This window comes from Talpa europaea, assembly GCF_964194135.1.
Source record: "Talpa europaea genome assembly, chromosome: 5".
Classification (NCBI taxonomy): Eukaryota; Metazoa; Chordata; class Mammalia; order Eulipotyphla; family Talpidae; genus Talpa; species Talpa europaea.
The window spans coordinates 39,417,162-39,427,992 of NC_140071.1; the positions used below are offsets into that span (position 1 = coordinate 39,417,162).

General features: G+C 38.8%; 1 protein-coding gene across 1 annotated transcript; it reads right to left on the reverse strand.

Annotated features, from left to right (window-relative positions):
- Positions 1 to 865: 865 nt before the first annotated feature.
- LOC311171153 (large ribosomal subunit protein P1) lies at positions 866 to 1,376 on the reverse strand. Its single transcript, XM_084233800.1, has one exon. The coding sequence runs from the start codon at positions 1,264 to 1,266 to the stop codon at positions 922 to 924; it is 345 nt and encodes a 114-aa protein (XP_084089926.1). The 5' UTR covers positions 1,267 to 1,376; the 3' UTR covers positions 866 to 921.
- Between the last annotated feature and the right edge of the window lie 9,455 nt (positions 1,377 to 10,831).

Genomic DNA, 10,831 nt, shown 5'->3' on the forward strand with positions numbered 1-10,831 from the left:
TCCCTGGCCAGCCAGTTTCAAAACTTGGGCTGCAGTGGCTGTGTTAGCCTGATAGTGCTGTCTTTTACCCCTACACCACCTTGGAGGCCAGAGATAGGCATTCTTTTTTTTTTCTTTTTAATTTTTTACCAGTTTTATTTTATTTTTTAAAATATTTTATATAATTCTTACATCATTTTTCATCTTTGTACAATGTATGCATTTTCATTTTGGTTATATTCCCCATACAATTGCGCCCCCTCCCTTACTTTAATTTTTTTTAAAGGTTTATTTATGTATTTATTTATACAAGCACTGGGTACAGTCAGAAGCGCGGGAGGGTGAGAGAATTCACCAGAGCCAGAGCGGGGAGCAGAGCAGGCAGAAGGACCGAAGTACACTGCTGAGGGGAGCAGCGGGCAGCAGGAGAGGTCTGTGCGCCATGTGGGACCCTCCTCCGGTGGCCGGGAAGCAGCGGGGGATCCAACCGGCACCTCAGAGGCCACGGGCAGCCTCGCAACCCAGCGCTCAACGGCTGCTGCGCCACCGGGGAGGCCCTCTGTTATTCTTTATAGTAAGTCCTTTGGAGTATTACATGTCTAGTTATTTAATCATTTTATATTCAGGGCAAAGATATGTGTGTCTTTCTCACTGAAGGCACAGAAGAATATTTGAATTTAGTATACATATTATTTAAGTAGAACTCGCACCTGATCCCATTTGAAAACAACACTAAAATTAGAAAATTCCATGTGTCATCTTTTTACAAGTACAGGTGACCTTTGACCTATGCGTATCATATCCTGGAGAGTTGCAAAAGAAGCTTTCCTCATACAACTGTTCAGTGCTTGACAAATGTTTATGTGATAGTAGGCAGCTCTTTTTTTTTTCTTTTTTTTTTTTAAGAGTTCAAATTTTTATTGAACGTGTTACAAAAGACCTTTAGTCAAAAAGACCAAAGCCCATGTCATCATCAGACTCCTCAGATTCTTCTTTCTTTGCCTCTACTTTCTTCTCCTCAGCTGGAGCAGCAGCAGTGGAAGGAGCAGGACCACCTGCAGGGGCAGCCCCTGCAGCTGGGGCAGGCCCACCAGCCCCTACATTGCAGATGAGACTTCCAATGTTGACATTGGCCAGGGCCTTTGCAAACAAGCCAGGCCAGAAAGGTTCAACATTTACACCCGCTGCTTTAATGAGCGCATTGATCTTATCCTCCGTGACCGTCACCTCGTCGTCGTGCAAGATGAGAGCCGAGTAGATGCAGGCGAGCTCCGAGACCGAAGCCATGGTGCGGGCGAGGGCTGGACAGACGCTGCCGGGCGCGGTGCTAGTCGCCGGATGAAGTGAGGGGCTCACCCCAACGCGGCCTTAGCTTCCTCGGAAGGACCGAGCACCTTAGCGACAGCTGAGGAAAAGCAGCTCTTTTTTTTTTTCTAAATATTTATTTATTTATGCATACAAGAGCTGGAGTAGAGGCCAGAGGTGTGGAGGGTGAGAGGATTCACCAGAAACAGTGTAGGATACAGAACAGGCAGACTGACTGAAATACACTGCTGAGGAGAGCAGCGGGTGAGACAGGAGAGGTCTGCTGTGTCATGTGGGTTTCTCCCTGGCCGGCCAGGGATTGAACTCGTGCTGCAGAAGCTGCGGATTGCTTCATAATGCAGTGCTTAATCACTTGCGCCACCAGGGAGGCCCCTGGCAACTCTTTTTTAACACCATTTAAGGGGGAAGATAGCTTATTGACTTATCTTCTAGGAAAAAAGTTACCAAAATGATGATTTGGAGTAATTCTAGAAATTAGGGCAGGAGGTTCTTTTTGCAACTCTGTGGAATAGCGCTGTAGGGAGAAATGCCTGTAGCATAGGTTCAGGTGACTAATTATATTGACATCATCCGCCTAGCAAAAGGGCTGATACCTGAAGCCCAAAGAATCAAAGAATGGGTGAGCCTGGGAAACCACCTCTCTATGGAACACAGTAAACACCAACATTTTATTTTATTTTATTTTATTTTATTTTATTTTATTTTATTTTATTTTATTTTATTTCATTTCATTTGTAAAGATTTCTTTATGCATACAAAAACTGGGGTGCAGGCCAGAGATGAGGGGGTGAGAGGTTTCACCAGAGACAGAATAAGGAGCAGAACAGGCAGACTGACTGAAATACACTGCTGAGGGGAGAAGCGGGCGAGACAGAAGAGTTCTGCAGAGCCATGTGGGTCACCTCCCTGGTGCAGGGATCGAACCTGTGCTACAGTGGCTGGGGATAGCTTCATAGTGCTGTGCTTAACCCCTTGCACCACCAGGGAGGCCCCCCAAACACCAACATTTTAAAGAAAATTTGAGTCAATGTGGTCAGAAGTAATATCCAAATTTCTGACTCATCACCTCCAGAGACAAAATTTTTAATAAGGCGAGTACTCCTTCAGATTAAAATATGAAGGCCTAATTTTGAAGTGTGTTACTTCCCAAGAGGTTCATACTTATTATACTCTGCTATTGGATTATCAAATTCCCTCTCATTACATTATTTAGAATTGGAAATCTTTCATTTTTCAAAGTTATTTATCACCATGTTTTTTTTATATTTAAATTTTATTTATATATTCCCCATACAATTACAACCCCCTTATTTTGACCCCAATCCCTTCTTTCCCCGCCCACCACCCCCATAGAGTGTCTCTGGTTCATAGTTGTTCGTTGATTTTGATATTTTCTTTCTTATAGTTATTCTTTTTCCTGGTCCCTTATTTAAGTTTTCTAGATTCCTGCTATGAGTGAGACCATCCGGTATTTTTCTTTTTCTTTTTGGCTTATTTTGCTGAGCATGATCCCTTCCAGCTCCATCCATGTTGCTGCAAATTGCATGTGTTTATCTTTTTTGAATGCTGAGTAATATTCCATGGTGTATATGTACCATATCTTCTTGATCCAGTCATCTATTTTTGGGCATTTGGGTTGTGTTCAAAGCTTAGCTATTGTAAATAGTGCTGCTATAAATATAGGGGTGCAGGTGCTCTTTGGAATTGATGTTTCTGTCTCACCATGTTATTTTGATGATCAGTAAAATGGAAATCCAGATTTTAAAATTTGTATTAAAATCAACATCACATTCTTTAAATCCATAGGGTTTGAAGATAGAGCAGAATATGATGAATAATTTAGAGTATTTGTTTACGTTTATGAAATTTCTTCCAGTCTTCAAAGAAATTGGAACTTCCAATAGACTTTTAATATGAAAATAACTTCCACTGATTACTTCTTTTATGTTTGCATTTTAAATGTTTTTTTTTGCTAAAGGTTGGAGAAATAAGTATGTAAGATAGCTTCTAGTATGTATGTACATAGTGAGTAGATATATCATTCTTAGAATTTGCTGGAGGCAAAAGTAATTATATATATTATACTAGTAGATTTATTTCCTCATTTTAAGAGGAGCTATAATAAATACATATAGCTTCAATTTATTATAACTTCAAAAATTCTTTGGGATTTTTGTGATAGATGAACTAATAAATAACTAAATATCCTTTAGTCCTAGTCTTTCCTTCAGTGAACAGAGTTTTGACGAGTTTCAATGTGGGAACATGAGTAATCTAGTAGAAGGAATTTTGCTAGCTACTTGTATCCCCATAGTGATAGTAGGTATTAGACTGAAGCTAGAAGAAAATTCCTTACTTTCATATGATCTTCAAATAATTTAAAATCAACTAAATTCTTTTCAAGCTTGAATTTCATATGTTCCAATAACCCTATGGGGTTTTTTTTTCTGAATCTTGTTATCACAGGATATGTGATTTTAGAAATGTTTTTATTTAAGTCATAAAATAAAATGTACCCCTCTATAGCATGGATATTTCATGCCTTTGGATTTAACCTGAGCCAGTTTTCTCTCAGCTAACACCACTGTTGGAATGGACTTCCCACAGAATTACAAAGATAAAGAGCTATATTTTATATGAAATCTGTTACTATTTCTACAATGGAAAAAACAGCTTGCTCTCTCATAATGGATTCCCAGAGAGTGGGACTTATTACATCCCATCAATTCAAGTTTAGTGACTAGTAACAGACTTACAAATTAGTGAAAGACTGTGGCCAGTGTCAGCATTAAAAAACAAAGAAGGTTATTTGTAGATTTGAGTAATACAAATAGAGCCTCTCTGGTGGCCTAAGGGGTTAAGTCTCAGCACTGTCACCAGGACAGCCCACTGTGGTGGAGGCCTGAGTTCGATCTGGCCCCTGAGCTAACCCATATATAGCACAGCAGACCTTTCCTGTCTCACCCACTGCTCCCCTTAATGGTGTATTTTGGTAAATCCACCTGTTCTACTCCCTACTCTGTCTCTGGTGAATCTTCTCACCCCCTGCACCTCTGGCTTCACCCCAGTTCTTCTACATAAAAGTAGAAAAAAATGAAAAATACAATTTTTCCCCTGAGTTATTTATTCAGTTCTCCTTTTATGTTTGTCAGTATATCCATGCAGTATAGATGTAAACTTACTATTTCTTTAAATAAATTTATAGCACTATTCCATTGGTATTAATTTATCCATTTTACTAGGATGACCCCAAAGGGTCAAAGGAAGATAGTATTTAATCATATTCCTTCACTCATTCATCTATTTTTTTTCATTCATTCTTCCTGTATGTGCTAAGTCCTACACTCATTCCTAAATGGAAAAAAATACAAAAAAACTAAATTAACAGGAAAGCTCTTTGCTCTCCTGAAGGTTCAGACAAGCAGAGGAGGCAAGCATTCATTGCATCAACATACTAATAAAAGTACAATTGTGAATAGGTGCTTTTTTATGGAAAGGAACTCAGTATTCAGTAAAACAAAGCAACCAGCCTGTCTGGGGGTGAGGTGGGATGAAACGGAAGCTCTGCTGAAGGTTAAGGCAGGAGGAATATGAGGGAACTTCCTATTTAGAAAAGAAAAAATATGAGCAACCCCAGGTGGGAAGAAGACTGAAGCAAGTTAGAGAAACTAAAAGGAGGTCGCCATGACAAGGGTTCAGATAGCAAGCGAGAGAGACACCCAAGGCCAAAGCACTCAGTGATCTTTGGGCTTTTTAAAGACTTTGTTCTTTATCCCAAAAGTAATTGGAAACTGGAAATATTTTGAGAAAGAAAGTGTAGTGGGTTTTATCGAGGGCCCTATAAAGAAATGTCTAAGACTTAACCCCCAGAATCTGTGAATATATCTTGATTTGTAAAAGGGTCTTTGTAGTTGTAATTAAGTTAAGCATCTTGAGATGAGGTCATTTTGAATTATCCACTGGGCCCTAAATCCAATGATGTGTCCACATAAGGGATAGAAGAGGAAGAGGACCGCAAAGAAGAGGGCAGTGTGAGCACGGGGTTGAGATGAGCATGAGCAGCTACAAACTGAGGAATGTTGACAGTCATCAGAAGCCTGGAAGGGGCAAGGAGGAGGCTCTGGCAGCTTTAGGAAACCGGTACAGGGTGGATCCTTGTCTGATTCTTACTTTGTCATTAGTAGACCAGCTGCAGTGTGAGGATCAGATGCAATACAGAGAGTACTGGGGTGGATCAGAGAATAAATTTTCTCATTCTTTGGTCAAGAGCTGATGGAAATTTGCTTAGGCCTGGGGAAGAAGAGTGAAAATAAGTTGAAGGACCAGTTAGAAGTTTACAGGACTCGGTGATGGACTGTTTACTGAGGTAAGGCAAAGAGGTGGGTACCAGTTTTAAGAGAAATTTTTAGTTTTTGGCAGAAAAATGGGCATTTTATTCCTGCAAGGACTATTTATTGACTACTATGTTGTCAGTCACTGTCCTAAGTTCTAGTACAGTATATTTTACTGTTATTAACAGGTAGGATTGTGCCTTTTTAACTAGGAAATGAAGATGACTTGTAATTCGTGATGCACACAGGCGTGTAATCCATGAAAAAGTAAATAGAAAAAAGTAATGAGATCCCTGGCTCTTTTTATATTAGACTCAGAGTTGTCATTATGTGGTAGATAACGAATTGGCACAGTTGACCAGGAAGTTGTCATGGGGAAAAGGACATGCCTCTTTACCATAATGACTCTTCCCTCTGTTTAAATGAGAGGATTGGACAAAATGATATCCAAAGGTCCTTTTCAGCTCAAAAAACTTTTCTTTTGACCCTATATCATGAAGTTCAATGTCAAGATCTCACTTTAGAAAATTTTATTTGGTATAATTTAAGGATAAGTAATAATTTATAAATAGATTTTAGTTTCAAGAAGGTGTGACTATATTATGATTAATTTAATTTTTCCCCTGGGATGTTGTCATTCCATGAATTATGAGTCCAGTATATTTTTGGTGTTCACTATAGATTTTCATGTGGTCTTTATACATAAATATATATGTTAGCATTTTGAAGAAAGAGAAGTTGTGTGTATAGAATTTCAATTTTGGGGGACCCGAGTCTAGTTTCAGTTATATTATACAGCTTTCAATCCCATTCCATCAATTGCTGGTTGGGTAGCTTTCAACTGGCTTTCTAGCTTGAGCTAAATTTAAAAATTATGTCTGGTGTAATCCCACTTGTCTATTTTTGCTTTTGTTGCCTGTGCTTTTGTGTTATATCCATGAAATCATTGTCAAGATTGATGTCCTGGAGCATTTCCCCTATGTTTCTTCTAGGAGTTTTACAATTTCAGGTTTTACATTTAAGACTTTAAACCTTTCTGAGTTCATTTTTGTGTATGGTGAAAGAAAAAAGGTCCAATTTTATTCTTTTGCATGTGGTTATCCAGTTTTCCTAAAATAATTTGTTGAAGAGAAAATCCCTTCCCCATTGTGTGTCCTGGGCACCCTTGTCAAAGACCAGTTTGCTCTGTGTGTGTGTGGATTTATTTCTGGGTTCTCTATTTCTGTTTCACTGGTCTGTCTGTCTCTCTTTATGTCAGTACCAACTGTTTTGTAATGCATTGCATTCGTTTTGTAATATCTTTTGAAATTAGAAAGTGTGATACCTCCAGCTTTGTTCTTTCTCAAAGATTCATTTGTCTACTTGTGGTCTTCTGTGATTCCATACAAAAGCAAAAGAGAGACAAGTGGGATCATACCAAATTAAGATTAAACTCCCCTACGGCAAAGGAAACAACAAAGTGAAAAGGCAATCTATAAGTGGGAGAAAATATTTGCAAACCATACATCTGACAAGGGGTTAATATCCAAAATATATAAGGAACTTCTACGATTCATAAGCAAACTACTAACCTGATTAAAATTGGGTTAAGGACTTAAGTAGATGTTTCTCTTAAGAAGACATAGAATCAGGCCACCCTGGTGGTGCAGCGGTTGAGCGCTGGGTTGTGAAGCTGCCCGCAGCCTCTGCAGCGCAGGTTCAATCCCTGGCCCCCGGGCGAGGGTCCTGCATGGCGCGCAGACCTCTCCTGCCACCCGCTGCTCCCCTCAACAGTGTATTTTGTAGGTCTGCCTGTTCTGCTCCCCGCTCTGGCTCTGGAGAATTCTCTCACCCTCCCGCACTTATGACTGTACCCAGTGCTTGTATAAATAAATAAATAAATCTTTAAAAAAAAATACATAGAGTCAACTGATATGTAAAAAAAAGCTTAATGACTATTGTCAATTGGAAAATGTAAATAAAAATCACGAAGAAATATCACCTCACACCTATCAGGATGGCTATTATCAAAAAACATGAAACAAGGGTTAGTGAGGATGTAGAAAAATTGGAACACACACTGTTGGTGAGAATGCAAAATGCAGGTGCTCTGGAAAACAGAATGGAAATTTCCCCAAAAAACTTAAAATAGGGCCTCCCTGGTGGCACAGAGGTTGGAAACACAGAGTTCTCAAGCTATCACCAGCCAGTGCAACATGAGTTTGATCCCTGGCCAAGGAGATAACCCAAGCGGTGCAGCAGACCTCTCCTGTCTCACCCACTGCTCCCCTCAGTGGTGTATTTCAGTAGATCTGCCTGTTCTGTTCCCCACTCTCTCTCCGTTGAATCCTCTCATCCCCAACACCTCTGGCCTACACCCCAGTTCTTGTATACATAAATAAATACATCTTAAAAAAAAACTTAAAATAAAGTTACCATATAATCCAGCAATTCCACTTCTGGGTATATTTCCAAAGGCATTGAAAATCAGGATCTTGAATAGATATTAGTACTCCTATGGTCCTTGCAGCACTATTCATAATAACCAAGGTGTGGAAACAAAGCAAATGTCCATTGACAGACAAATTGATAGAGAAAATGGGCTATATGTCAGTGGACTATTACTCAGCCTTAAGAAAGAAGAAAATCCCACTATTCATGACAAAATAAGTATATTATACTAAGTACAATATACATAAGTATATTATACTAAGCACAATTAGCCAATACATATAAAAACAAAAAACACAAATACTACATTTACAGGAGTTAGCTGAAATAGCCAATTTTTAAAAATTTATATACTTTTTGCATCGTCATTCATTCTCCGCTCAGGTGTAAAGCCCCGTAAAATTACCACCACTGAGACAACGGGGAACTGTCACCATAGTCTCTCATGCTGGTTCCTCCCATGTTTCTTTCTTTTCTCTTTCTTTTTCTTTCTTTTTTCAAATCTTTTAAAATTTTTTATTTTATATATACTTTACATCATTCTTCCTTTATGTACAATGTATGCTTTCTCCTCTCAGGTGTAGTTCCCGTAAAATTCCCACCAATGCACCTGTTTACCATTACCATAGTCCTTTGTGCCCTTCCCTCCCATGTTTTGATCCCTCTCCCTCCCCATCTCCAGCTGAATGTCTCCCATTTATAGTTTTCCTGAAATGAAATAGCCACATTTATATCATCAGAGTGGTTGCCAGAGACTATGGGGATAGGGAAATGGGAGTTAATAATCAATGGACATGAAGGTTCAGTTAAGCAAGATGAATAAATTCTGGAGATCTGCTATATAGCATTGTACTTATATGAGTATTACAATACTTAAAAATTTTCTGAGAATCAAAAAAGATAAACACATGCAGTTTGCAGCAACATGGATGGCGCTGGAAGGGATCATGCTCAGCGAAATAAGTCAGAAAGAAAAAGAAAAATACCGGATGGTCTCACTCATAGCAGGAATTTAGAAAACCTAAATAAGGGACCGGGAAAAAGACTAATTAATACAAAGTAAAAATCAAAAGCAACAAACAACTATAAACCAGAGACACACTATGGGGGTGGGGGCGGGAAGAGGAGGGATTAGGGTCAAAATAAGGGGGGCTGCAATTGTGTGGGGAATATAACCAAAAATGAAAATGCATACATTGTGCAAAAATGAAAAATGATGTAAAAATTATTTAAAATAAAATATTACAAATAATTTGCTGAGAAGGGACATCTCATGTTGTGTTCTTACCACAATAAAATAAAATGAAAAAAAATTGTTACCTTAACCTCATTCTATAAGGTTTTCCTAAACAGTGGCATGAACTGAATATAGGCATCCACTTTGCAGGGGCTACAAGGTTCAGCTGCTGAGGGAGTCAGTGAAAGGTAGAAGGAGGCAGTCACTGCTCTGGGGGCAGAGGACCCTATAGGAAACTGCTCCAGGTTTTGACACTATTGCTGACTTCTGCTCTTTTTTTTTCCAAACCTGCAAAATACTCATTTTCTAAACTCATTTAGATGATTAAAATCGCTTAGTACATTTCTTTGTTTGCAGTTGGAGCTGAATAAATGGTATGGGTTATTATAGTCATTGTCAAAGTGTTAGGAAAAGTCATCTTCAATCTCTTTAAAATAGTTAAAATTGCTGGGCCTCCACGGTGGCGCAGCTGGTTGAGTGCCGCGCTGTGAGGCTGTCCGCAGCCTCTGCAGTGCAGGTTCAATCCCAGCCATCCAGGGAGCTACCCACTTGGCGCAGCAGACCTCTCCTGTTTCGCCCACTGCTCCCCTCAGCTGTGTATTTCCATCAGTCTGCCTGTTCTGCTCCCCACTCTGTCTCTGGTGAATCCTCTCACCCTCCTGCACATCTGACTCCTATCCCAGTTCTTGTATGTATAAATAAATAAATCTTAAAAAAATAAATAAAAGCAAACTTAAAAAAATAGTTACCATTGCTTAGCCTCTAATTAAACGCTCTGGACTTGAGTTTGTGGAGCTTAGCTCATCAGAGGAGATAGAGTTGAGATAGAAATCCAAGAGAATGAAGAAAGGTGAAGATCGTCAGGATTTGCCGATAGCCTACTTCTGCTCCATTCAAATAGACATAGGGATGAAAAGTCACACTGCGCTTAAAATAGCAAATTTCAGAACATCTGCATGTCATCACACAAACCTGTTAATTTTATGATGCTTATTTCTAATCTAGCTTCATTGTAGTTTTGTATATAAAGGAAAAAAATATTCTCTTTATTTGTTGACTTCCTAGATGTTTCTTGAGCACTTCTAAAAACTGTGTTGGATGCTTTCCCTTCATAAGACTGTTACTTAATAAAACAATATTTGCTTAGCTAATTACTAAATACTACCTTAGTGCCATTGAAGAAATGCCTTATCATATCTCCTCAGAATGATCATAGAGTTCAGTGAAGATCCATTTATTTTAAAGCCTGTTTGAAACTCACCTGGGTTCATATTTTCTCTCCCTTTATCTGAGAAATGCACAATGTTTGTTTGTAAAATGGAATTGAATTTTAATACTTCATTTCTTACTGCTGTGGGGTTTAGAGTTGACTTCCTATCGTTAAATGCATGGATGAATTAGTGTATTTATTTGCATGTATGATATATCTGTATTTCAAAGCAAACATTTCAAAGGAGTACCAAAATATGTATGTAAAGTTTGTATTTGCCTCCTAGTAATGTTCATAGAGAGAGTATGCACTACACAG